Source organism: Acomys russatus, chromosome 21, assembly GCF_903995435.1.
Source record: "Acomys russatus chromosome 21, mAcoRus1.1, whole genome shotgun sequence".
Classification (NCBI taxonomy): Eukaryota; Metazoa; Chordata; class Mammalia; order Rodentia; family Muridae; genus Acomys; species Acomys russatus.
Window position 1 is genome coordinate 35,071,207 of NC_067157.1, and position 27,891 is coordinate 35,099,097.

The following is a 27,891-nucleotide window of genomic DNA, read 5'->3' on the forward strand; positions in this document are numbered from 1 at the left end:
AGCAATTCGCAAATGACTCAAGTGGATTCACGATTGGTATCTGAGATTAGAGACAGAACGTTGTGCCCTTTTCCAAGAACGCTGTCCATCCGATATCGTCTTTATAATTGCCAAGTAATTCTTTCAGGCGTGACAGTAGTTAGTTTCACTATTTTAAAATAGTCTTGGCAGGACCAAATTCAGCACTTTTAAAATGTAAATTTTATTAGACGTGTATGAGTGTTTTGCCTGCATGTATGATTGTGCACCGGGTGCACACTGTGCCCCTGGAGGCCAGAAGTTACAAACTGTTGTAAGCAGTAGTGTTGGTTCTGGAAATCGAAACTGAGTTCTCTAATGGAGCAGCCAGTGCTCTTAACTGTGGAGTCATCACTCCAGCCCCACAGTATTTGTTTTAAAGGCCCGATACTCATAATACAATTAACAGTTTGAAGGAGGGAATAGATGTGCATTTTCTGACGCCTTCGTGATACATTAATAATAGGATTAAGAAAAATTCAAATCTAAACAGTTGTGTGGCACATGTGCATCATCCCAGCCACCTGGAGCAGAGAGAGCATCATCATAACTTGGAGGCCAGTGTGCCTTACAGAGTAACTGATCAGCCACCCAAGGACATAGAACAAAACTTTTCCTCAAAAAGAAAAGAAGAGGTGGTGTACACTTTTGATGCCTTTAATCCAAGCACACTGGAAACAGAGGCAGGTGGGTCTCTTGAGTTCCAGGCCAGCCTAGTCTACAGAGCAAGTTCCAGGGCACCCAGAGCTACATAGTGACATAATAAATAAGATCTGGGTGTGGTGGTGCATAGGTCAGCCAGAGCTACATAGTGACACTTTGTCTCTAAATAAATAAGCAAATAAGATGTGAGTGTGGTGGTGCATAAAATATCAATAGGCTACTGATAACTCTGAGATACATCTATTTGAGTCTGCTTCAGAAGGGAGATTTAAAGGCCAGCTAAAGCTCCAATGAGGCTGGAGTGTTGCATGGGTGATTTATTTATATTGGTCACCTTATATAATGTGGCTTCTTGAAGTTAAGGGCTTTGTCTTATAGATTGCTGCTATGCCAGGGTTGACGATACTGCCTGGCTTGTGGAGGAGAGACAGTATATACTTAGAAGCTGTGTGAATAGAGAAATGCTAAAAAATTATTAGACAATTTTTATGTGCATTAGCAAAGTAGATTAGACACAAACACTTGAAAGTCTTGCTTTTTTGGTCTGTAGAGTGTGTCTTTGACTCTGACTCTCACTGTACATATCTTAGCTTATAAATGTCATCACCATATTTCCATGTTTAGGTCTCACAAAGCTGGTGTTGATGCAGCAAAGAACTTAAAACAATGGAGGAGCGGAAAGTGAAGAGAAAGAGTCCAAAGTCTTTCAGTGCCCACTCAACTCAGGTGGTTAATGCCAAAAAAAATGCCATCCCAGCTAGTAAAAGCACAGGGTTTTCAAATCCTACATCACAGTCAACTTCCCAGCGGCCAAAGTTAAAAAGGTGAGTTCTTTGACATTTTTCACAGTAAAGTGCTATTAAGTAATTATCTTCTGCCAGGTGGTGGCGGCTCATGCCTTTAATCCCAGCACTCGGGAGGCAGAGGCAGGTGGATCTCTGTGAGTTCGAGGACAGCCTCGTCTACAAAATGAGTCCAGGACAGCCAGGCCTACACAGAGAAACCCTGTCTCAAAAAACCAAAAAAGAAAAAAGAAAAAAAAAAAGTTACCTTTTTCAACCTTTTTAAATCTCATGGTTTAACTGTTTCCCAGGTGCTGCAGTTTGAACCTGGGTTTTCACACATGCCATGCTCCATTCCTGTGAGCTACAGTCTCAGTCTATGTTTTGATTTTTTTCTTTTTTAAGATTTATCGTGCATACAGTGGTCTGCATGTACACTTGCATACCAGAAGAGGGCATCAGATCACATTATAAATGGTTGTACGCCACCATGGCACCGTGTGGTTGCTGGGAATTGACCTCAGGACCTCTGAAAGAGCAGTCAGTGCTCTTAACCTCTGAGTCATCTCTCCAGCCCTACGCCTTGACTTTTAAAGCAACAATTAGGAGCGTTTCATTTGAATTAGATATTCAGAAAGGAGTTCTCAGGCCTGGAATGATAGCTCAGTTGGTAAAGCTGTGCTCTTGTAAACCTGAAGGCTTGGGTTTCATCCCTAGAACCTCCATAAAAATACCTGGGATGGTAGCTCATTCCTGTAATCCCAGCCCTGGGGAAGATAAGAGGATTCCTGGGGCTTGCTGGCCAGACAGTCGTGTTTAATTGATGAGCTCCATGCCAGTGAGATACCCTATCTCGAAGAAAGTGCTCCTGGGGATGAGCCCTGAGAGTGTCTTCTGTCCTCCCCACGCATACACACATACAGGCGCATACTTATGGGCATGCACACCCTCATGAACAGACACACATTTGCATAAATAAAACAAATTTTAGTAAATAGAGGTTTATAGTTTATGCCTGTTTTCTTCTTTGGGGGCTGTTAATTGATGGAGTTATGTGGAAGATACAAACTTCGAGATTTGGGAAAAAATCCATAGTGGATTCTCTCTAATTTTAAAGAGAATATGGATATTGTGGGGGATCTTCTTCTTACTTTTTCTTTTCTTTTGGTTGTTTTTGAGACAGGGTTTCTCTGTGTAGCCTTGACTGTCCTGGAATTGATATATAGACCAGGCTGGCCTTGAACTCACAGCGGGGTGTGCCTGCCTCTGTCTCCCCAAGGGCTGGGATTATAGGTGTGCACTGTCACACCTGGCTTGTGGGGATCTTTATTTAGATGTACAATCTGAATCAATAGGAATGTGTCTTCACAGGAGCATTTGTAATAAGCTCACAGGTGAGGTAATGGACAGCGTTTCAAGTATTTCTTACCAACTTGCTCCAGGCCAGAATCACCTGGGAAGCAGGATCTTTAACTAAAAAATGCCTCCATCAGATTGGCCTGTAGGCAGTTCTGGGTGTTTTCTAGACTAGTGATCGATGTGGGAGGGCCCAGTTCACTGTGGACAGTGTCTATCTTGAGGAGTGAGTTCTGGGTTATGTAAGGAAGCAGGCTGAGCAAGCCAGTAAACAAAGTCCCGCCGTGGAGTCTGCTTCAGCTCTTGCCTCCAGGTTCCTGCCTTGAGTTTCTGCCATGACTTCCCTTCACGGTGGGCTATAAACTGTAAGTCAAATGAACCGTTTCCTCCCCAGGCTGCTCTTGATCACAGTAAGAGGAAGCAAACTGAGGTGCTGAATGATGTGATTTAGTACCATGTAAAATACCTGCATAAGAGGCACAGGCCTTGGGGGCTGGGGCGATGGCTCAGTGGATAAAATGCTTGGTATACACGCATGGGGACCTGAGTTTGGCTCCCCAGCACCCATGTCAAAATCAAAGGGTGGCAGTGCACACCTGGAGCTCTAGCACAAACAGTGTAGAGCTGGGGATCCTGGGGCTTGTGGCTGAGGCAGTGTAGCCGACATGGCAAGCTCAGCTTTGATGAGTCTATCTCAAAAAATAAGGTGGGAGGGCAACAAAGGAAGTTACCTGACATCAACCTCTGGCCTCTACACGTGCATGCACACACATGTACATACAACTGTGTACATGCGTGTACGATATAACATACACATGTGCTACGCAGGCCTTTCCTTGTGAAGAAATGTTACTGTCTGTGAGTTCTAAATTTCTTTTATTCATTTTTTAAAACAGTATCTCACTGTGTTGCCTTGGCTAGATGGGAACACACAGGGATCTCCCTTCTTCTGCTTCCAGAATGCTCAGACTAAAGATGTCTACCACCACCCCCAGTTCAGTTTTTGTTTTTGTTTTTAATTTTAATTTTAGTTGTATGGGTGCTTTGTCTTCATGTCTCTTTGTGCATGCCTGGTGCATGTGGATGTCAGAGAGAGTACAGTTTTGAGCTGCCATGTGGATGCTGCAAATTGAACTTGGGTCCTCTGGAAGAACAGCCAGTGCTCTTAGCCACTGAGCCTTCTCATTAGCCTGAATTCTAAATTTCTTAAGAGTTGTTAGTTTCTTTCTTTACCCCACTCTATCCACAGGCTTACACGCCCAGACCCTCACACAAAGGTGTATGCACACGTTCACATGCCCTGTCTATCTTATCCTTGTGCGTATAATTGTCGAGATGAGGCCTTCATTCATTATCATGTGAGAATTGAGTCCTGAAATCAGAATCTGTAGTACTAGTTAAGGATAACACCAAACCCCTTTGCCTTTTTAGCCCTTACTTGGGTAGCACCATTAGAAGCCTGCCTGGCATCTGTGCTTCATGAACTCCCCTTTGTCTGCTTTTTATGTAGTAGTGTGCATAGAGTCATCTCTAGTGTCTGAGAGCCTGGCAGATGCAGATGTATGTGATGAGAACCAATTGGAGGGTTCCCAGGGGCTTTTCTTGGGAAATAGCAGCTAGACTGAGACTTGGAGGGTTCGTGAGCAGCAGCTTGGCTAAGATGGCAAGCAAAGGATCTGAATGTAGGTCCCGACCCAGGTGAAAAGACAGAGGTGGTGATTGATTCTAGGAGGCTAATGAGATTAGAGGTTGGTTGTTTTGTTTTGTTGTGTAGATTAGGATGGTCATCCAACTGTCTCTGCCTCCCTCCTCTGTATTGGGATTAAAGGTTCAAACCGTCACACGCTAAGGAAATTAGGGTTCCTTAAGGGTATTGGATTTAGGCAGGCCTAGCTCTTAAAAGCTTAGATTATGTGACCTGGCATTATTTAGAAATGGACTTGTCTGCCTCACGGGGGAGAAAAGGGGACCAGGGACCATACACAGGACCAGGTGTCTTGTTAGGTCAAGAGACAGGGTGGTGGCAGTGGCTAAGGAGAACAGTAGAAAAGTTAGATTACATTAGTCAGCTTGACTTCAAAACTGCATGAGCGAGCCTGAGGACAGTGGCAGAAGTCAGATGATTTCAGCTTCTTGATTTTGGACTTTATATGTCTCTCTCCTAAGACCAAGCACACCAGGCATGCTGTTTTCAAAGCAACAGCCCAAAAAGACTCACCCAACTATAAACAGTTAAAGGATTACACTTAGAAAGGAGAGTGCGTGCTGTATTTTACTGAGAAATGAAAAATACAAAATAAAAAAAAATAGCAAAAGGATTTACCAGTTTTCTTTTCAGTATAGTTTTGGTTTAACAAATTAACATATTGCATAAATGTACTAACTAAACTTTTTATGTTCTCAGTGGTTACATTTTATATATTTGAGATTTTTCACTACCTGTTTTTATTTGTTGCTGGTTTGAGGTTTCAGGTTTTATTTATTTAGTATTTTCCTTCTTCCGATTTGTTTCCAAAAAAAAAAAAAGTTCATTTATTTAACTAAGAAGTTAAACAGGAGTTGAATCTAGAACAACCTGGAAGATCTAACTGATGTCAATTGCATCCTCTGCAGAGTGATGAAAGAAAAGAACAAACCTCAAGGAGGGGAAGGGAAGGGGGCTCAGTCCACCCCCATCCAGCACTCCTTCCTCACAGATGTCTCTGATGTCCAGGAGATGGAGCGAGGGCTCCTGAGTCTGCTGAATGATTTCCACTCTGGAAAGCTGCAGGCATTTGGTAAGACTTCAGTGTACTCTTCACTGCTTTGTCTTTAAGAGCTTTGCATCCTATATTCTACATATGTTTTATCCTTCCTTTTGTTTGGTGTGTGTGTGTGTGTGTGTGTGTGCACGCCCACGTGCCCACGCATGTGCAAATGGACAACCTTGGGCTTTTTCCTCAGCACCACTCACCTTGTTTGAGGAAGTACCATTTTCTTTTATTAAAAAGCAGAGGGAAGTTGGATGTGGTGACTCATGCCTATAGTATCAGTGTCTAGAAAGTGGAGGCAGAAGGATGAAGAGTTCAAAGTCACCCTCAACGCATATCGAGTTGGAGGCCATTCCGGGCTACGTGAGACAGTAGTCTCAGAACTGTGTCTGTGTCCTGGAACAAGCAGAACCAGGGAGGGCTGGGTATGTAGCTTTGTTGGTAGGTGGCAGATTGCCTAGTGCTTACGAAGTCCTTGGTTTAAGCCCCAGCACTGCATAAAATCAGGCATGGTAGCCAACACCTCTAATCCTACCACTTGGAAAGTAGAGGCAGAAGGACCATAAAGTTCAGAAACATCCTCATCCTGGCCTATATGACACCTGCCTCAAAGACAAAAACAAAAAAACAAAAAAATCACACAGAGTACCAGGGGAGAGGGCGAGACGGGACCATAAAATATACATAGACATAAAACGTAAGAATTTTAGATTTTATGGTCATGGAATATAATTTGCTTTCTAAAGTTAATGGGAGAATTTTTAAAGGGAGTTTTCAGCGCCAGAGAGATGGCTTAGTGGGTAAAACAGTTTGCTGCCCAGGCGTGAAGACCTGAGTTTGTATCCCAGTGTAAAAAAACTGGGTGTGGGCGTGGACACACCTGTAACCCCAGAGATATGAGAAGCAGATTTCTGGGGCTTGCTGGCTGTCAGCCCTGGTCCACGTTTACTGACTAAGGTAGTGAGTGATAGGACAAGAAGCCTGGCATCCCCCTCTGGCCTCTGCGTGTCAGCATGCACAAGTGAGCTCCTGTGCACTGCATAACACCACACTCATGTGCACACACATTCACAAGGGAAGCTGAACCGTTAAAGTAGGATTGCTCAGAACCATACTGACCGCTTATTTAGATTAGGCCCTCTGCCTCTAAGTATTGTCTTTTAAATCCCCTCCTTCTTCAGAAGGCAGCCTAATCCATCTCTGAAAAACAAAACCATATCATTTATCTAATTTAAAATAATAATAGGGAAAGTCTTTGTCAGACAAATTTGACTTAGTGTACTGCTCAATTTGCCTTTGTCTGTTGAACGTACTAGAGAAACGGTCCCTGTAAGTATTGTCTTCGCTTTTTTATTTTTCTTTTTGTTTTTGTTTTTTTTAAACAGGGTCTTGTTACATATCTATCCTGCAGTTTGTGATCTTCTGCCTCAGCTTTCCATGCACTGAGAGGCTTTTCCCTTATGAGACAAGGCCTTGGTTTATTTCAGGCTGGCTTCAAAATCACTGTGCAGCTGAGGATGGCCTTGAACTTCTGATTCTCCTGTTGCCACCTGCCTCCAACTGCTAGGATTTAGGCTCATGCCATGAAACCCTGTTTATTTAGGGCTAGGAATTGAACTCTGGTCTTTGTCACTGCTAAACTAGCATTCTGCCAACTGAGCTACATTCTCAGCCCATTTGCTTTGTTTTGTTGAGGTGGAGCTTCATGTATTGTAGACTGGCCTCAAGTTCCTTATGTAGACGTTGTTCTTGCATTCCTGATCCTCCTGGCTCTACCCTCCAAGTGCTACAATAGAGGAAGCGGGTCACCATACCCTGTTATGATTTTATTTTAATAGAAATGTATTTTATAAAAAACCCTACAGTGTCTTTTTTTTTTTTTTTTTTTTTTGGTAGTTTATGAAAGAACCCTTTTCTTTGGATTCCTACCAGCAGTAGGGATTATCTTTTAATTTTTTCCAGTCAAGTGAAAATTTTAAAATGACCCATCAAATTTGAATATCCATGTCTGCTTGCTAAGTAGCTGGATTGCTTTCTTCAGGGCCTTTGTCATTGTCAAGAGTCCTTTGTGTGTTTAACATGTAAACAATACATTTAGGAAATGAATCTTTCCAAATGTATTTGTTTATAGAGTTTGTGATAGTATATTTAATCCTGTAAAGTTCTTGATTTTTGTGTACTCACATCTCTCTCCTTTTGTGGTTTCTGGGTCCTTAGTCCTTAGTAATACTTATATTTGACAAGAAAGCCAGACTCAGGCCTGTAATCCAAGTACTGGGGAGGCTGAGGCAGGAGAATCATGAATTCAAGGCCAGGTTGGATTACGTAGGAGCCTCTGCCTTTAAAAATGGCATATTGTTTTCCTCACAGAAATGTTCCTCTACCTCATGCTCCACCCAACCCCAGGACATGGTATCCCAGAATGCTTCACTTCTTCCACTCTCCCCTGCTCACTCATTGCACAAGCAGCTCCCTGCCCTTAGCATCAGATGACTGTGTTTGACTGAAGTCTTTTCTTCCTTGTTGTGGTGAAAATTCCATTACTAGTCAGTTTCTTTCTCACTAGGACATTAATTTTCCCTCCATCTTAATGCCTAAGAGCCCACCACCACTACTACTTTATCTGTAAAGTAAGGGTGTTTATCAGGGCATACTAGGACTGGGTCTTTTCTCATGGATCCCTCCAGGGAATCACTAAGCCTTTCTTAGCTGCTAACTCATCTTTCATCCTACAAAACGCATCCTTTTTATCTTATGAAGCTTCTGTTTTCTCATGGCTTTCCACTTAGGTATGTCTTCCTCTTGGTTTTCCTTTGTCACGTCTGTCTACATCTCCATATCATTCATTCATTCGTTCATTCTCTCCCTTCCTTCCCTCTCCTTCCCCCTTCCCCCTCCTTCTCCCTCTTCCTCTTACTCCTTGAACGTATCTCTCGTCAGGAGTTCTAAATGCTGATATACACACTTAGACACCACACCTGGTTGTCTTTCAGCTTTAGCTGAATTATAGTATATTTTTGCAATATCTTTAGAAAAAAAATTTTTTTTTATATTGGAGTACTGAGGCTGGAGAGATGGCTCAATGGTTAAGAGCACTGTCTACTCTTCCAAAGGACCCAGGTTCAATTCCCTGCATCCACATGGCCCCTTACAACTGTCTGTAATTCTAGTTCCAAGGGATGTGACACCCTTGCCCCCATACCAATGCACGTAAAATAAAATTAAATAAATTATTAAAATCGGAGTACTAAGAGGTTGCAGAGGCTATACTTAAACTAGATGAATATATAAACTACATTACATTATGTGTATATATGTTAGTTGTCTGGGCAGGTAAAAATCTCACCACATTAGATCTAAGTAGAGAAATAACGATACTTGTGCCTTAGTGAAGTTTCTTGCATTACCATGCATATGATTGCAAATATTATACGATATAATATAATACATCATTTGTCATAAGGATTTGCACTTATATGTCCTACAGGAAGAATACGTAATTGGTTGGAAAAATAATTGGGGCTGAAATTCTTAGAGAATTCTACATTTTACTCAGAATATTACAAAATGTTGGATTCTCAGTTCAACTGGCAGTTGTCAAAGTGGACATAATTATGGTGCTATTGCTTCTGTATACGGTGTTATAGTGGAAGAAAAAATATATCTTTTCTACTTGACGAATGATTTTGCTTTAAAAAATATTTTATGTATGATTTTACTTGAGGAACCAGGATCATTTCTTAGGTTGGTCCTTGTTTTCCTGGCCAAAAATTATATTTGCTCCCAACAGTCAAAAAGGCCAAGATCGGGCCTGGAGAGATGGCTCAGAGGTTAATAGCACTGATTGCACTTCCAGAGGTCCTGAGTTCAATTTCCAGCAACCACATGGTGGCTCACAATAATGTGATCTGATGCCCTCTTCTGGCCTGGGGGTGTATGTGCAGGAAGAGCACTGTATATATAATAATATATAATTTTTTAAAAAGTGGTCAAGATAGGAAGATTATGAGTTTGAACCAGCTTGGCTACCCTGTCTCAAACAAAACAGAACTATATTCTGTTAAAAAAAAAAAAAAGACTCACAGAATCACAGAAAATAGTTACTAACAAGCCAGTTTACAAAGAAAATGCATTCCTTTTGTGCACCTGGAGTTTAAAAGCTGTTCCTTGAGGTTATAAGCTTTAACACTAATCTTTGTTAATGTTCTGGAATGTTCCCCAGGAAATGAATGTTCTATAGAACAGATGGAACATGTCCGGGGAATGCAGGAGAAATTAGCTCGCTTGAATTTGGAGCTCTACGGGGAGTTAGAGGAACTTCCTGAGGATAAGCGGAAAGCGGCCAGTGACGCCAACCTGGACAGGCTTCTGTCTGACGTGAGTGGAGTACTCTCTCATTTATTTAAAAACATCCCGCAACCACACACACACATAACACAACTCACATTGTAACTACAATCCGTGGTTTGTTTCTGTAATTCACAGTGTTTGGCAGTCACCACCACCGTCTAATTCTAGAATATTTCATCAGCCATTAAAGAAGCCTATGCTTTAGTTTCTCCTCCCATGACCTAGCAACTCTTCTGGTTCTTTCTGTCTTGATGAACTGTCCTCTGTGAGCACTTCATAGAGATGGCATTGTTCAGTGGGTGTCCACGATGGAGGGCTCTTAGGGCAGTGTCCTCACATTTCATATCTCTTAACATTTGATTCTCTTTAAAGAAATATAATCTAAGAAAATACTTGAACTTGGATTTATAGAAGCATGTGTTATAGTAATCCTGGCAAAGCCCTAAAGGAAACACATGCTTCTGAGCATTCTCATATATGTGCCTGTATTATGTATAGGTCTTATGCACACACAGATCTTAGGTACACAGAAGACACCAGTCAAAAGAACTTTGTCTGACTGGATGGTTACTCTTTTTTAATTGCAGACTAGTGTTATCTTTACAGCAATTTAGGACGTTGCCATGTCTATCAGTCTGCTAGAGCTACATAACAAAGACTACAAAGAATACAACTTATTCTCTCACAACTTTGAGAGCTGGACGTTGGCGATCGCAGTGTTGCCTTAGACCTCAGTTCTCCATTGTGGGTGGTCATTTAATTCTTCTCCTGTGCACATCTGCCTGTCCAGACTTCCTTTCCTTGTTAAGATTGTATTGGATTCGGGCCCACCCCAGTGACCTCATTTTGACTCAGTTACCTCTTTGAAGGCTCTGTCTTCAAGTTCCCTCATACTCTGACATATCGTGACCGAGAGCTAGAGTGTGAGTTGGGGATGGAGTGGGGCACAACTCAGGCCAGAACATCTTGTAAATTTGCCTCTTTAAAACCTTTTTTAGGGGGCTGGAAAGCTGACTCAGCGGCTAAAAGTACTTGCTGCTCTTGCAGAGGACCCAGATTCTGTTCTCAGCACCCACATGGCGGCCCTCAACAGTCTGTAACTCCAGTTCCGGAGATCTGAAGCCTTCCCCTGGCCTCTGAGGGCACCAGGCATATATGTGGTGCACATGCCATGCGGGCAAAACACTCATACCCATAAAATAAAAATAAACAAATCTTTAAAACCTTCTTTAGGGAGCTAGGGTAATGGCTCAGCTGGTAAAGTTCTTGCTACAACAGTGTGAGGGCCTGAGTTCTGATCTTCAGCACCTGTGTGTAAAGTGCCTGTAATCCCAGCACTATAGAAGCAGAGAGAAGATCTCTGGTGATTACTGGCAACGTGGGATTGCCCCATTGTTGCTGAATTTGTGAGCTTCATGGTTGGTGAGAGATACTGTCTCCAAAAAGGAAAAAAAAAAAGATGGAAAACAATTGAGGAAGACACCCAACACTGACCTCTGGTGCACACACAGGAACTTACGCATACACAACTCCTTTCTAAAACAGAAAATAAAAGCTGACTTCAGTGTATTTTAGTTTCATGTTCACCATGACAAAAGAACACCACATTCACCATGCTTTTTTTTTTTTCTTCGACTTTTAAAAAAATAAGTAAATAGGAGACAATTGTCTGCCCATACTTTTAAAACATTAGTTCTATAAGATTTACAGTGCATGCTTGTAGTGCCAGCACATTGGAAGTGGATGCAGGAGGAACAGGAGTTCAAGGTCAGCCTCACCTACGTGGTGAATTCAAGGCCAGCCTGGACTATATGAAATGTCTCTCAAAAACAAAAAGCCCTTTAAGCCTGTACTTTTAAATGTCAAATCTGCCATATAATACTCAATCTCACAAGTAGTTCAGTTCATGTCTTACGTGTTACTTCTCTTAAATATAAACTTAATTTGTGTACTTTTAGTGCGTTTTGCTGAAAAGGGCACTACATTTAAAGCCAGGTGGTTGGCATAGTGCAAGGCTTGCATTGGTATTGTGCTTGCTGACGGTGAACAGTCTAGTTAACACACCCACCCGCCTTCCTTCCTTTTGCCAACCGTTGTGAGGTACTGGAGCCTGAGCCAGGAGCCTCCTGGATGCTAGACAAGCCAGTACCAACTCCAGCTCCAGCCAGTATTTCTTCACCTTATATTCCTCCTTTTAAAATAAGGCTAGTTTGCTCTGAATGTCTCTATCCTTCTAGAACTCATACTTTCAAGTCCTTGCTCTGAAGGTGACAGCAACAGGAGGTGGGCTTTTGGAAGGTAATTAGTTCAAGAGTGGAATTAGTATCCCAGGAAAAGAGGCTGAAAAGAGACACCCCACTGCTTCCGTTCTGTGAGGACACAGTACAGGGTGCTGCTCTGTGAGCCAGACTCAGTCAGTCTGTTGGCGTCTTAATCTTGGATAGCTGGTTTTAGAGCCGTGAGAAATGAGGTTTTTTTTCCCCACAAACCACTAATTTAATGGTGTTTTGTTATAGGAGACCAAACAGATTAAGACAAATTCTACCTTGTAGTGAGAATTGATTTATGAAGTATTTTTATAAATAATAACAGTTTGAAAAACTATGACCATGAAAATGGCAACTTCCTTTGAAACTTTATTTAAGTGCAAAGCATGGGGCCAGCGAGATGGCTTAGAATGTAAAAGTGCTTGCAGGGCAAGCCTGGTGAAGTTTGGACCTGTGTTCAATTCCTAGAACTCAGGTAAGGGTAGAAGGAGAGAACCAGTTCCACAGAGTGATTCACACACAAACAACAAAGCACACACAATAGTGATATGTCTGTTAAGAGAACATAGTGCCACGTATCTGTGATCCCAGCACTCTGGAGAATCAAGAGAATCATGTGGTGGGGCTATCCTGGGCTACATAGAGTTCAAGGCCAGCCTAGCTACAGCTACATATCAAGATTCTCTTTAAAAAAGAATCAACAGATACACGATGGCGATCATTCCCATTATGTGTGATTTTAAGGGTACTTCCTAAGCTCTGTTCTTTACCTTTTGCTCCTATTCTCCTGTCAGAGTCTTTCATTCAAGTTGAAGCTACTTTATAGTTATTTTGTAAAAAGGAATTTCCTAGCCTAGAAATTTTTTTGAGAATTTTTCTTTTCATAGTTTGCTCTTTCAGTTAAAGAAAACCAATGGGAAGCTATTTTAAAACATGGTTTACAATGATCTACTAACATTTATCTTGTAAAAATTAATATTCAATTTGTTTCTTTGTGTTGCAGTTAGAAGAATTGAATTCTTCTATGTATCCTTTGTCTACTCTCAGCCATGTAAAGTTCATAATATATTTTTTTCTGGGTAAATAATTCTTACTATATCTTAATTTACTTTATTTTATTTGTTAGGGCTATGTCTCTTTCCTTTTAGTTTCCAAATCAGTTTGTTTCCTGGTTTTGTATGCTGAAATTCTGTGTCTGCTTTGTTCTTTGTTTTATATTGTTTTCCTTTTTTTCAAAACAAATTTAAATATTAATTTTCAAGTCATGAAAGTTGTGTGTTGGACTATAAAAAAGACTTTGACTTTTAGATTCTGAGACTACCTGGCAGATATCCAAAGATATACTTAACATTATTACTTAAGGTGCATAAAGTTGAAATTCAAGTACCCCCACAACACAGCTTTGAAGGGGTCCTTCCACAGGGTGTGAAGGGGCATCTCCATGCTGAAGTAGCACAGAACAGAGTTAACTTGAACATCAAGCCATGGGTAGGTTATTTTGATTTTGATATTTCAGTCTGAGACAGTGACTTAAAGAATTCCACAAACTTTTTAAAAATGTGTTTGTCAACATGATTGCTAATACCTCAGAATAGTATGAGATGACCCCGCCTTCAGCACGCCTTCACAAGAGGAAACTCCCTGTAAACACGATAGTGGCATGAGGTAGGACTTCTGAAATGGGGTTCACATGGTGATGATGTGGCATTTCACACCTAACATCTTCAAGGGGCTTCTGTGATGCTAGCTGCTTTGTGCAATGGTGCGTGTCTGTGCGTGTGCGTGCGTGCGCGCGTGTGCGTGCGTGCGCGTGTGCGTGCGCGTGTGCGTGCGCGTGCGTGCGTGCGTGTGCGTGTGTGTGCGTGCGTGTGTGCGCGTGCGTGTGCGTGCGTGTGCGTGCGTGTGTGTGCATGTGTGTGTGCGTGTGTGCGTGCGTGTGCGTGCGTGTGTGCGTGTGTGTGTATGAATAAGGAAATTTCTAAACTAGATACAATATACAGAAATTAGGATAGCAGGCAAGTCTGAGTCCTGCTGTCACATTTTCCTGTGGCTAATTGCTCAGCTGGGCAGTAACAGCAACTAAGTCTGTGTGGCTGCTTTGCGCTTGGACATGAGTACACGCGCCACTCGCATCCTTCCCTGGGCAGCTCTTTCCACTTCTCATCCTGACTTCATTCTCTGTGCGCAACTGCCGGCATATAGGGCCTGATGCTGCAGTGTTTTGGTCTTCTGTTCCAGCTTCAGCTTCAGTATTAAATATGGAAGCCACTAGCTATATGGATGTTGGGCATATGGCATGTGTTTAGTTATCATAATTAAAATATGCTTTGACGGTAATAAGGACACTAAATTTCAGAAATTAAAAAAAATGTCAATTATTATTATGTGTTAAAACCATTATTGCTGTTATTTTATTTTGGTTAGGTTGAGATAATTCCTTAAGTAGGCCAGGCTGGCCTCCATTTTAAGATACTGCTGCCTCTGCCTTTTGGGAGTTGGAGTGACAGGTGTGCCACCATGCATAACTTGAATTTTTAAAATTTTATCTCTGGATAGAGCCAACAGAATGGCTTAGTAGGCAAAGGTTTTTGTTACACAGCATAGTGACCTGAATTTTATCACTATAACCCATGTAGGATTGAGGGGGAGAACAGACGCCTTAGAGCTGCCCTCTGAGCTCCATGTGTGCTGTGGCATGGCCACCTCCACACAGTAAACTCAAATTTTCTTAAAACGTAAATATATCTGAGTAAACAGTATGTGTCATTTAAATTATTACACTCTTTTTCCCTCTTTAGCTCAATGTTAGGAACATTAAAAGCCATGTCTGTAGTTTATGTTATATATTAGACTTTTGACATTGCCATTAAGTTTATCTTCTTAAAACATCACTTTTTTTTCCTTCAATTTGTATTCTTTTTTAATCCAATCAGGAAGATCACCTTCTATACCTTGGGGTGGCCTGTTACTCACTGTGTGGCCTAGGCTTGTCTTGAACTTGCAGCAACAGTCCTGCCTCATTCCCACCCATGCTGGCCTTATACATTGGCTTTTTTTTTTTTTTTAAACACCATTGTCAGCTTTTAAAAGGCTTTTTCATGGCTAATCACAACATCCATATCGTGTTAGAGTTGTATTTCCACTAAGCTGTGTTCTTTGATGTCTGGGAGCACATCATGTTCACTCTTTCCGTGACGTCGTATGTTCAGCCTGTGCTTCTGGTACAGACACACTCAGGCCTTCTTTACCGTCCTTATCAGAGGATGGCATGCTGCATCAAGTGTCTGGCTCTTACCTGTAGCCCAGCATTCCACCTGACTCTACTGTCTGATGGTTTCTCTGTGTGTTAAATCTCAAACCTCCCAACTAGACAAGAGCATCTCTGTTTGTACGCTTTTGCAACCTCTGCCATGTGTATGCTGTTCACTCGTGCTTGTCCTCAGTGTATTCTGAACACTGTGTGAACTGATCCCTGAAAGGAAGGCAACAGCTAAACAGTTGAGGACTAAGAGGAAAATGAAAGGACAGGGATACATGCACTGTTTTATTCACAGTTTTCTTGAGGGATTCACTAAGATTATAGAAAAGATGATAGAGTTATGATAGTTATTTCACGTTTGGACTTTATAAGGAAATTGTTTCCCCAAATTTGATACAGTGGCATCTTGAGGGATTGCCATAATCCAGTTAGTCTTTTAATGTTTCACTCTCACTGATTCCTTATCATGAAAATGATTTTTGCTGCATCACACGATGCTGCACTTCTATGGCTGCAGCACAGCACTGGAGGCTAAGCAGGAGGATTTGGAATTGGAGACTACATAGCTAAATCCTAAATAAATGTTTAAACTACATAGCATGGTTCTCTATGTTGAGTTACTGTCAAAACATACTGGCAACATTACAGCTGTCCCATTCAGCCTCTCCTGCTCTTCTTCCTTCCCTCCCTCTGTCCATTTGTTCCTCCCTCCTTCCTTCCCTTATCCTGTGTCTTCTGTTTCTTGGTTACTGAGTGTAAATTCCTGAAATTTAAAACAAGTGCTTAACTTTAAAATGAAAATCTTCTTAACTGGTGAATTCAGACAGAAACTGCATTTGGCAGACGCACAGGATGTTCCCAATACGTCCACCAGCTAAAGCAGACTGCAACCTGCTCTGTGGGATTTGCAGAGAAGCAGCAGTCGTTACTTTTCCAGCTGAGTCCAATAGCAGAATCATCTTCCACAACAAAATCCAAGTAATGAAACTGCAAGTGCTGTGATCGTGTCCACATGCCGCTTCTAGTCAGTGTGCTCGCTGTAATTCACCGCTGGGGAGGCCGTGGCTGCGGGTCTGATCAGGAAGTGGGATGCAGGGTTGTGCTGCTGTGTTTTCTTCTGTTGCCTTAAGGGTTATACTTGAAATGCATTGTGCTAAATACTTGGTAGGGCTGAAGGATTTGTCCTTCCTGCCATCACCACGTGGACCCAGTGCGACTCACATGTTGGTGGTGCACAGGCCTCCTGTGGCAGCCCAGCTTCAGGTTACGTCAGACAATCAGTACACACGCAGGTGTGTTTCCCAATGGCCAGTGATGAATGTTTAATAAGTATTTGTGAGATTTGCTATTTTTAATAAAGTGATTGTTTTAAACGATTGTCTCTGTTGTCTGTTCACAAGACCTGGTAGTCTTCAATCTGGAAACAAGGGTTCAATTCTCCAAAGTAAACTGTGTGTATAAATTATGAGGATTTTGCACCATTTCTGTGAATTCTCAACCTTCTGCACATTTAAATACTGTTTAATGAACGTACATGGCTTTAAAGTTAGGCCTTGTTTTGGATCCCCATTCTCTCTGTTCCCTGTCTGATGTACATTCACTCAGGTTAAGTTCACTTTCGTTTCCCATGTAGCACCTGAGGACTCACCAGCTGAGAGTAGTTGCATGAGGAGTGACAAGTGCATGAAAGACGTCTAGCATGAAGCTGATGCCAGGAAAATTCAGCAGATACAGACTCACTACCTTTCCCCATTTCTTTTTTTGTTTCATTGATGAGGATCAAACCCAAATACTATCACTGAACTACACCAGGCAAAAGTTTGTTTTTAAAAAAAATTCTTGACAATTTCATATATATATATATACATATATATATATATATACACATATATATACATATATACATACACACATATATGTATATATGCATATATATACATACATAGATACACACACGCACACACACACACACAATATGTCTTACACTCCTCCCAGGCCCCTAGTATTTCCCCCTTCCACCTTCATGTCCTATTTTAAATGTATTTTTATAACTCACTGGGTACACTTAGTGCTGCCTATATGTGCCTGTAGGCGGGGCCATCCACAGCAGCCTACAAGTAGCCATACCCCCAGCACCCATCAATTGTGAATAGCTCCACCACTAGGGGTGATGTCTCGGGAGCGTCTCTCACATCACGGGGGACTATTGACTGGCTTGAACATACACAGGTAGCCACAGAATGCAGAGCTTATTAGAGCAATGACCATGCCATGTGTGGAAGACGGCATTTCACACCATTCCTGCCATCCTTTGGCTCTGACATTCTTTCTGCCTTTTTCCCCCAATTTGAGCCTTGGGACAGTTCATATAAATGGCTGACTTACGGCTGAGTACTCAACAGTCACTTACTCTCAACACTTTAATCTGACCAGGGTTCAGAGCAGCATTAATTATGCATATAAACATAAGTATTTAGAAAGTAATTTGACCTCTCCAGACATGAGCTTTTGACCAGGTTTATAGTTTGCAGCAGGCCTCAGATTCAGTGCAAAAGCAGTTGGTTACCCGTAACGGCCGTGCCATTATTGCACCGGTAGACACAGCTTGCTTGGCAGGGTAGTATCATACTGTGTAGGACTTAGCACTGGGAAAGTCTGCTAACTTTTCCTCCTCAGTGAGCTGTATAACACTTTTTAGCACTATAAAATCTAGCTGGCAGGAATGAAGTTTCTAGGTTAAATTTAATCTGATTTATCTATGTATTCATCAATAGTCCTACCTTTTAGCTATGGTAGGCAACTAAAAGCAATGACAGTAACTTGTGTTATTTGGGGTGCCTCTCAGTCTTTTCTGACCAGTCTTCATTTGGAAGTATCTCATACATAACTCATATTTTCATGTAAAAACCCTGTCTTCTGGGAGAACATTGTCTACTCATTAGAGATACTACTGTTCAAACTCCCTTTAAAGAGTATTTTAAAATTAGCTTACAAAGCACGAGGCCTTTTTGTACATTCTTGCTTGAGTTTGACTCACTCCCACACCGCAACTTTCATTCCTGCCTAAAACATTCTCTGACACGCAACCACTGCCACCCCCTGCCCCCCAGCTCCCCCTCCCCACTTCTGTATCACATTTGTTCTGTGTTCACCTCTTAAGGTTTCCCAGCCCCTGTATGCCATTTCTAGCTCCCTGGCCTCAAATAAAACATACAAACCCATGAAGGTAGGGCACACACACAAGAGACGTATTTGTCTTTCTGGGCCTGGGTTGCGTCAGTGTCATGTTCTCCAGTTCCATCCGTTTGCCAGAATGCCAGGATTTCGTTTTCCTAATGTCTACATAAACTGCCTTTGTGTGTGTCCAGGCTAATTTCATTTTCTAACTGCTGTCAGTTGAGTAGCAGGTATCCCTGTGGTAGAGAGAATTCTTTGGGTATATGTCCAGAAGTGAGATACAGCTCAGTCATATGATAGTTCTAGCTTTTGGAGACACCTCCACACGAATTTCCACAGTGTTACATCAATATACTTTCCCATCAATAGTGAACAAACATTCCCATTTCCCTATATTCTCAGCATTTTTTGTCCAGGTAATGGCTAGTCTAACTAAGGTAAGAGAGAATTTCAATTTTAATTTTCATTTCCTTGATGCCTGGCCATCTTTTAACATAGATGTTGCAAAATCATTGTATTTTTTTAAAAATTGAATTACAGATCTCTAAAAACCTACCATGAGAGCAAACTTTTAAGCTAGTTGTGTGTCTCCTTTCAGGCTTCGTACACTTGCGTTTTGTTTAGCCTCACTATCCATAGGATTTTTAACTTTCCCATACTTAAGTGTAGCGAAGTCTTTCCATGTTAAGTGCAAAAGAAATGGGAAGAGAGAGGCTTCACAATAAACATTAAGGCGTTTTGATCAAAGTAATTGGAAACATGTTAATGTTCATGTGTCTTTACCTCCTGTGTAACTAATACTGTTTAAAAAAAAACTTTTAAATTTTCTGAGAGTTTGCTAAAGATGAACATGAGAAAGGGTAAGAAAGGCCACCTTTCCCACCTCAGGACTTAAAAATTGCTGCTGATTTCTGTGAAGCTAAGCAAACTTTGCTTCAGTGCCTAAGCTTTTAGACAGCAGCTTTGTGGCTGTTACCTCAAGATCCCGCAGCAACTGCCTCCTACTGCCTGCAAAAGAAATCCACCTAGAACTTGAGTCCAGGAAAAGGTGATAGCCAGGTCCTATAAGTCCTCCTGCAGCAATGGCAGAGTATGGCCACTGGAGGGCAGCACTGAGCGGGGACACCGGACCTGTGGGGCGTGGTGGCTGGCCTGTGTTGTCTTCCCTATGGAGATGGGGCCATCTGTGCCCCACCTCCTTCCCAAGGCTGTGGTCTGCAAAACTCCCCTCTCTTTTCTCTGCACAGTGCCAAGAAGAGACTGCCGCCACTGTGCTCAGAGCCTTGGCCACTTCCTGGAGGTAAAACCCTTGCCTTCTTTCTTGGAGATGTCTTTTTCCTTGGGGGCCTCTGGAAAAACCTTGGGCAGCACCCTCATGGCCTTGGAGGTCCCTGGCAGGGTCAGGTTTGAGTGGGCAGTGGCAACTAAAGTATTCTCTACTAGACACTCCTGGGGTGGAAAGAAATGCTCCAGCACTTTGGAAAACACTGATATTTCACAGGGCTCCAGGTTGGCTCTTACTAGCTCTCCTGCTCCGGCTGTCTGATCTCACTCTATTTGTTCCTCTAGAGTCCAAAGATGTGAGAAAGAGCTGTAAGGCTAAATAAAGAAGAGACTAAGATGCTTTAGTGGCAAGGTTGTGGTTCTAAGATTCCATATGCTGTGATTTCATGACCAAGGCGAATAATTCTGCCCCATTGTTAAATGTTTATCTTTTGACAAGTACTGGTGTTGTGATTATTAATAAACGTCGCTTGAAGTATTGGACCAGTTTCCTGAGACCTTCTGTATTCAAGTTCACTCAGCGCAAGCAGAGGTGTGCGCAGCCTGCCTGTGGCAGTGTGACCTCAGAAATGACATGTGTGTTGCTCAGCAGCCTCAGAAATGATGTTCTAAAAAACACTAATTTTAGCAGGAGAAAAATAGCAGTGAAGGAGGTAAAAAAGTAAGGCAACAGCAATGGGTTATTTTTCCTGAATGAATTTAAATAGTGCAGTTACCCCTTGCTTTGATTTTGTAGCTCTAGATCAGTAACGTCTCTAACTTCTAAAAATCTAGCACAAGTACCATCCCCTCCTCTCTCTCACACACAGAGAAAGAGGGGCGGGGGATCTAAATATCTCAGGCTGCCCTCCAATTTACTGTGTAACTGAGGATGACTAACTCTTGACCCACTTGCCTGTGCCTCCCAGAGCTGGGGTTACACGTGTGTATCATCGCACCACTTTACGTGGCGGTGCAAGGGAGGAACACAGGGTTTCATGCGTGCTGGCCAAGCTCCACTTTACCTGCTGAACTACATCCCGGCTCCAGGCATGACTTTTTTTAAAAAAGCAATGGTGCTGTAATGCACAGATTTTTGTCAGGACAACCCATCACTTCATTACCTATTATTTTCTTGCATATTTAATATAAACAAACATACTAGCTTGTATTCACATTAAATTATGAACCAAATGTGGGTAAATGAACTTGACTGGGATTGTCTTCCTTTTCTGTTACTTTACTGGTTGCCCTCACGTTCTTGTAAGTTGCAGTTCTTCCCTGTAGTGTGTAGATGGCCTCTTTAGAGGATGGTTTTGAAGGTATTACATTTCAGACACTAAATGAAGCACTTCCCATTTTGCATGTGTGAACTGTAAAAGTACCGAATAAGTGCCGAGTGCAGTCACCTCTCGGCCAACTAATAATATTTTAAAAATTATTGTATGGGCCGGGTGTGGTGGTACACGCCTCTAGCCTCAGCATTTGGGAGATAGAGACAGGCAGATCTCTGTGAGTTTGAGGCCAGCCTGGTCTACATAGTGAGTTCCAGCGTTATGTAAAGAGACTGTCTCAAAACAGCAAAAACAAACAAACAAAAATGGTGTGTGTGTGTGTGTGTGTGTGTGTGTGTGTATGTACAAGCACTAGGGTGCTCACAGAGCTCAGAAGAGAGTTGGAGCTAGAAGTGGCTGTGAGGCACCTCAGGTGGGTGCTCGGAATTGAACTCCTCAAGAGTTGCAAACAGAAAAGCTAAGCTGTCTCTCTGCCCCCAGCAAGCACATTTTGTTTGTGATATTCTGAGTGCACCCTCTGTAGGAGTGGAGTGGGACCACCTGCCCTCCATTTCTCCAGCTACAAAACAAATCACTCAGGGAAAGAGTTAACTGATGCGTCTGGTTTATTCCAACAGTGAGGCAGCTCTCTCTATCGACTGGCTGTTGCCCAGCCATTTCATCTCTTACTCCGGGTTTGGTTGTTCTAAGAAGATACCACGAAACTAGATAAACACAACAGCTTTTCCTTTGTACTCACACACTTGCAGAATACAATGCTTCATTCTGGACACTAAGATGGACAATCTCTCTCTACCAGTCCTCCAGTGGCTCCCAACAGGGCTCTCACTATTTGATCTGCTCCCTGACCCCATCTGCCTATGCTACGCTGATTAATCGGCTTTCTGTTACTGTAACATATTCTAGATAACTTTTAAGAGGCAAGGTTATTTGGACCCACAGTTTTGAAGGTTTCAGTCCCTGTTGTTTTGGGCCTTTCTTGAAAGCATACCATGGTGGGAGTATGTGCTTAGAACGGAAAAGAGAATAAAGAAAATAAGGGAACCGAGCCTCCAAAATCATCTTGAATGGTTTGACATCAATGACCTAAAGACTTGCCCCTAGTCTGTTCTCAGAAAAGCCCCACCTTCTTTAAGTACCACTCTGGGTGCTCTGCCCACTATGGGTGCTATGGGCCTTTAGGGAGGACCTTCAAGATCCAAATTACAGAAGATGCCAAGCACGACTCTCCGGCTAGGTTGTGAGTTTCTGACTGACCAACTGACCAGGTTTCTATGACCTCCTCCATTTTGATTAACTTGCTAGAGTTTCCTCCAGTCATTAGACAAAGGGCACAGAGATGGCTCAGTGCCACAGGCATGAGCTTGGAAGGGACTTGTTCCTCAGTCCGGCCTCGGATGACCCGTCTCCAGCTGACACTTGGACTGAGAGGCCCTGAGCTGGAGGCCTGGTTAAACTGTACCTAGACGCCTAACTCACAGACACTGTGAGGTAATCAGTGTTTGGTACAGTAAGCCACTGATCGGGGAAGTATTTGCTAGAATTAAGTAAACACCATGATAATCACACGAGATAACACACACGTTGGTGAGCACTGTGCCTCAGTGAATAGGAGGAAATGCTGTATGTCATTTCTTCCTCTAATAGGTCACTGTGAACACCAGCATGGCAAAGCTTCCACAGCATTGTACAATGAAAGGAACATTACTTATGGTCAATTAATTATTTCCCTATTATATTGTACTGAGGTATTTCATTCACGTTTCATGTGCAGCAGGCAAGCAGTCTACCAACGGAGCTACGTTCCCAGCCCAAACTGACATTTCAGAGATGAAAATAATTTTGTGTAAACTTGTATAGCGTGCACAGAGAGAGAAAGAGAGAGAGAGAGAGAGAGAGAGAGAGAGAGAGAGAGAGAGAGAGAGAGAAGAGAGGAGGGAGAGAGAGAGAGAAGAGGGAGAGAGAGGAGGGAGAGAGAGAGAGGAGAGAGAGAGGAGGGGAGAGAGAGAGAGAGGAGAGAGAGGAGAGAGAGAGGAGAGAGAAAAGAGAGAGAGAGAGAGGAGAGAGAGAGGAGAGAGAAACTACCACATGTGGCCATGTATTTAAGCCCACCAGCAGAGACAGCTAACTATTCTGTCGTGTTCAGCTTGTGTAACTCAGTTATCCCTTGGCACAGAGGATAACAATTTTGGGAAACGCGCTAAGTACACGTCTCTTAGGCTGACTCCTGGAGTGATTTTACATCACATCAGATATAACACTAAGGCTTTGTTTTGGTTTAATGATTCAAAAGGAGATATTTCATTTCCCACATTACCATGAGGTTTGTAATCTAAATGATACAGCATTATGTTGCTTGTCAAGACATACTGCTGCCTTGCGTGGCTGCACATTTTTATAAATGTGGTGTTCACCGAGTCATGCTGCCCTCCTGTGCGTCTCCATAACTGGTTGCTAAGAGTGTCCACGTCTTTGAAATCCGATCACTTTGAAATGTGCCTTTCCCATTGGATTGTATAGCAGGGAGGCAGTACATATGCAGATGCTTGACTCTGGGATTCATCTGACCCCAGCTGTTTCTTCAGCTGCTCACTCACTTGGAATTTACAGCACCCAAGGGCTGCCAGACACATCTGATTGCTTGCATGTCAGCTAGACTATCACTGACATGTGGCCATTTAACTTGTATTTTATTTTATTTTTCTAGTAATGGACATAATGAGTCAAGTAGAGCTGCTGAAGTGGGTTTTCTTTTTTTTTTTTTTTTGCACTTATTTAGTGTGTGTGTGTGTGTGAGAGAGAGAGAGAGAGAGAGAGAGAGCGAGAGAGAGAGAGAGAGAGAGCGAGAGAGAGAGAGAGAGAGAGAGAGAGAGAGAGAGGTGTGTCCTAGCAATGAGTTCCCAAGGCAAAACTCATGTTGTTAAGTGCGACTACAGCACCTTTGCAGATGAACCACGTCACAGCTCTGAAATGGCTCCTATCTGTGGTGGTGGCTACGGATATGGTGGTGGCGGTGGTGGCTGTGGTAGCAGAAAGTTTTAAAAATAGCAGAAAAGGGCTACAGTTCTTTAGCAGGAGAGAGCGAGGAGTTGTCAGGAAAGCTATAGGTTACCGAGACAGTCGGCCCAAATGCATCAGATGAACTGTAAAAATCTGCCACAGAAGGATGAATGATCCATAGTTAGAAACATCACTGCAGCGTAGACAGGACACTCTTCTCAGGACTGTCATAGCTACAGTTTGCACAAAGTGCAGCTATTGATTAATTCAATGCAGTGTCAATTGGATGGGCATTTCTGAGGGTTTTGTTTGTTTGTTTTTATCCGTTGTAGCTTTGTCTTTTTCTTTCCATTATTTCACGTATATTGCCCTGTGAAATGTGGTAGTAATGCCAGGAATAAAAAATGAAGGGATTTTTTTTAACTTCACAATATTTGGATAGTTCAGTTTTTCCATATTTTTGTACACAAACTTAAACAAAATGCAATTTTGAAGGTGTTCCCTTGTGAGTTAACAAGAAGCTCACCATTAATTATGATCTTGTATGAATTTTGCTAAAGTTAACTGTAAAGAAACACCTATTGGCTTGCCGTTTCAGGGGAATCTATTCTCTCTATATCCAAAACCATGATGAGTGGGCACTGACGTGGAGAGAACAGATATTTATGTTTGCAATGTGTATAATTAGTATTGAAATTATAATTATAAAAATAATTATAAAAATTAGCACATGTGCATTTAATAACATTAAGACTACTTTCAAATGGAAAAGATCTCAAAAGTTAAAAAAATTTTGTCTGGCATCATCAAGACTTTTTTTTTTTAAACACAGGGTCTTTGCTGTGTTGCTAGTTTGTCTGGCTTCTCAGAGATTCTCCTGTCTCAGCTCCCCTAGTGCTGGTAGTGTGAGGTATTTACCAGAGAATACTGCTCAGCTGTGGGTTTAAGGCACTGAAAAGTCTTTATTAGGCAGCCGGTGACCACACTGGGTGTTCGAGATCCCAATGCAGCACCAAGCCTTTCGCAGGGTGAGCTTTTAAGCACAAAAATCATGTCCTGGGTTGACACGCTTCAGTTAACAAGTGCATACGTTTAATCCCAGCAGAGGCACGTGGATCTCTGTGAGTTCAAGGGCAGCCTGGTCTACAGAGTGAGTTCTACACAGAGAAACCCTGTCTCAAAAACAAACAAACAAACAAACAAACAAATAAACAAACAGTCAGAAGCAGAACTTCAGAAACTAAAAGCAAGATTAGTACATTTAGAGACATTCCCATCACTATGGACGTTGATGTATTAGGTCTTGGTTTTTCATTTTTGGCAGGTAGTGCTGTCTACATGTTGAGTTTTACAGACTGAATGGCTCTTGCATCATGGAGTCAGTGTGCTAAGGTCATGGGCCCTGCTAGACTGGGAATGGTGTGCCATCACTTCTGGACTCATCTATTGTTCATAATGGTTCATGCAGAGCATGTTAAGGTTATAGATTAGAGAGAATTAAGCGGTTCAGTGTGCTGAGCCCTGTAATCACAAATGAGGCACATCTCTCCATTTATTTAGGGTTTTAGATTTCTTAGGACTTTAGAATCTTTTCAAAAAAGCGTTATATTTTCCCATAACATTTGTACTCATATTTTTCATGAGTTTTTGATGTAATTATATCACTTTACAAACTTCTTGTTCAAAATAGAGGATTTTTAAAAACGTAACAATAGGGCTCAAAATATTACAAAATGAACTCACCTGTGCTCCTGTTTGTAGTTCAACATCAGGCCCTAGAGTCACCTGTAATGCCCCTCCCAGCTGTTACTCTCTTTCTTTCTCCAAAGGCAACTGTCTTGATTCTTAACAGCAGCCTGGTCAAACTGTATTATTCTGTTCCTAGCTTCTTCAGTCGCTAGGGTGTATGTGCGATCCACCCACGGCTGTGTGTATCCTTCATCCCATGATACACAGTATTCTGCTACATGGATATATGATATGCTTTTCCATCCAACTGTTGATAGATGCTTGGATGATGCCCACTCAAGGCAAGTCAGTGCCTCAGTAAATAAGTCTTTTTGATGTTTTAATTCATATATATATACTTTTTCTGTTAGGGCAATGATTCGTATTTGTTCAGCTTCAGTAAGTAATACCAAACAGCTGTCTAATGTACATTTCCACCAGCGGTATCTGAGTTCCCAGAAGCCCACCTACAGCTCTCTCTCTCTCTCTCTTTCAGTCTGTGTTGGGTAACACACCACCCCAAATGTCAGCAGCACCAAACAAGAATCCTTTCTTTTCCACAGTGTTAAGAGTTTTCTAGCTTCCTCTGTGTAATTCTACTTGTAGCCCTCTTAAGTCTCTGTGGTTACTTGCACACACACAGTACATAGATATGCATAGATCTACATACATACACATAAATAGCAAGACATTGTTAAAAAGAAATTCTTTTACTTTCTAAATGGGAGGGTCTATCCAGTATCACCCTACATCTTTCAAAGATCTTACCAAGGAGTCTCATGGCCACATCCCAGTTTGATCTTTGTCCAAAGGCTATTACTTGAGACTGTTGCCTGCTGGAAACTGTACTAGATAGCCTGCCCCCAAACTGAACAGATCTTTCATGTTGGTGCTGGCTGCAGTTTCTATATTCTGCTTGGAACATCTCTAGTCGTGTTTATATGTTCACTGTTGCATGTTGTAACAGTCACAGCAACACCGGCAACAGTGTCACTCGGTTTTCCATAGCCCACTAACACAGTTCACCTTCTAATCCTGTCTTAGTATTTCACCCACTCCTTGTTGCCTCAGTGCCCTGGACCCAGTGACAAGGCCGTTCTAAATTGTGTGTGATTTACGTATATGTCCAGGTATATTGGCTTTTGTTGATTCTGAATAACCACCTAAAAACAAAGTGGCTCAACTAATAGCAATGTATGTCCTGCTTCAGGTGGTCAGCTGGGTGACCAGGGACACTGTCCTGCTCCATATGCTGCTGGCTGGAGCCATCTTTTCTCTGCATGCTAAGTGCCACCTTTGTCATAAGTCACATGGCCATGCACACATGGCTCTGTTTCCAAACATGTTGAATTCCATTGCATTGTCTGTTCTTGGTCCAAAAGCTAACATTCTAATTTACCCTGACTTTAGAATAAACAAATCCTGCACATGTGCAGTTCAGTCATGACTCTTCTTTCCCAAGTTGTCTTTTTCCATTCTTGACATATTATCTAACTAACGAGCTTTTCAACACCATTTGGATTTTGATGGAGGTTACACTGAGTAATAGAGAAATTTGAGAAAGCTGACATCCTTTTTTTTTTTTAATCTCAACTTTTCTCTTGGCACAGAGATCCTAGTATTCTATGTGAAATGCTTGTCCCTCATATTTGAATTGGATTTTAAATGCTATTTATAAATGGTACATCATTGTCTTAAACGTGTTTACGAGGAACTGGAGAGATGGCTAGTGCCTAAGAGCACTAGCTGCTCTTTCAGAGGACTTGGGGTTCAATTCCCAGCAGCTCACAACCGTTTGTAACTCCAGCTCCAGGAGATCTGGCACCCTCTCACACACATATATGCACATAAAATGATTATAAATCATTAATTTTTTTTTTTTGTTTCTTGAGACTGGGTTTCTCTGTGTAGCCTTGGCTGTCCTGGACTCACTTTGTAGACCAGGCTAGCCTCTAACTCACAGCAATCCACCTGCCTCTGCCT

At 42.1% G+C, this 27,891-nt stretch overlaps 1 protein-coding gene across 3 annotated transcripts; it reads left to right on the top strand.

Moving 5' to 3' along the window:
• Positions 1-352: 352 nt before the first annotated feature.
• Positions 353-16,818, top strand: Ccdc28a (coiled-coil domain containing 28A). 3 transcript variants are annotated; one of them, XM_051164268.1, is made up of 6 exons: positions 353-705; positions 1,306-1,505; positions 5,433-5,596; positions 9,792-9,946; positions 13,190-13,212; positions 16,243-16,818. In XM_051164268.1, exons 2-6 carry the CDS (start codon positions 1,348-1,350, stop codon positions 16,253-16,255), a joined length of 513 nt encoding a protein of 170 aa, XP_051020225.1. In that variant the 5' UTR covers positions 353-705; positions 1,306-1,347; the 3' UTR covers positions 16,256-16,818. The 3 variants fall into 3 exon arrangements, with proteins under 3 accessions (XP_051020225.1, XP_051020224.1, XP_051020223.1); XM_051164267.1 differs by having other exon boundaries at positions 355-705; positions 16,269-16,818; XM_051164266.1 differs by lacking the exons at positions 13,190-13,212; positions 16,243-16,818 and adding an exon at positions 10,918-11,219 and having other exon boundaries at positions 360-705.
• Positions 16,819-27,891: the final 11,073 nt, after the last annotated feature.

Excerpts from the sequence above, each read along its gene's own strand:
- Ccdc28a (XM_051164266.1), top strand. The coding sequence starts at position 1,348 with ATGGAGGAGCGGAAAGTGAAGAGAAAGAGTCCAAAGTCTTTCAGTGCC. Across the intron at positions 1,506-5,432 it reads CAGCGGCCAAAGTTAAAAAG|AGTGATGAAAGAAAAGAACA; the intron begins GTGAGTTCTTTG and ends CATCCTCTGCAG. Across the intron at positions 9,947-10,917 it reads TGGACAGGCTTCTGTCTGAC|GGGGCTGGAAAGCTGACTCA; the intron begins GTGAGTGGAGTA and ends AACCTTTTTTAG.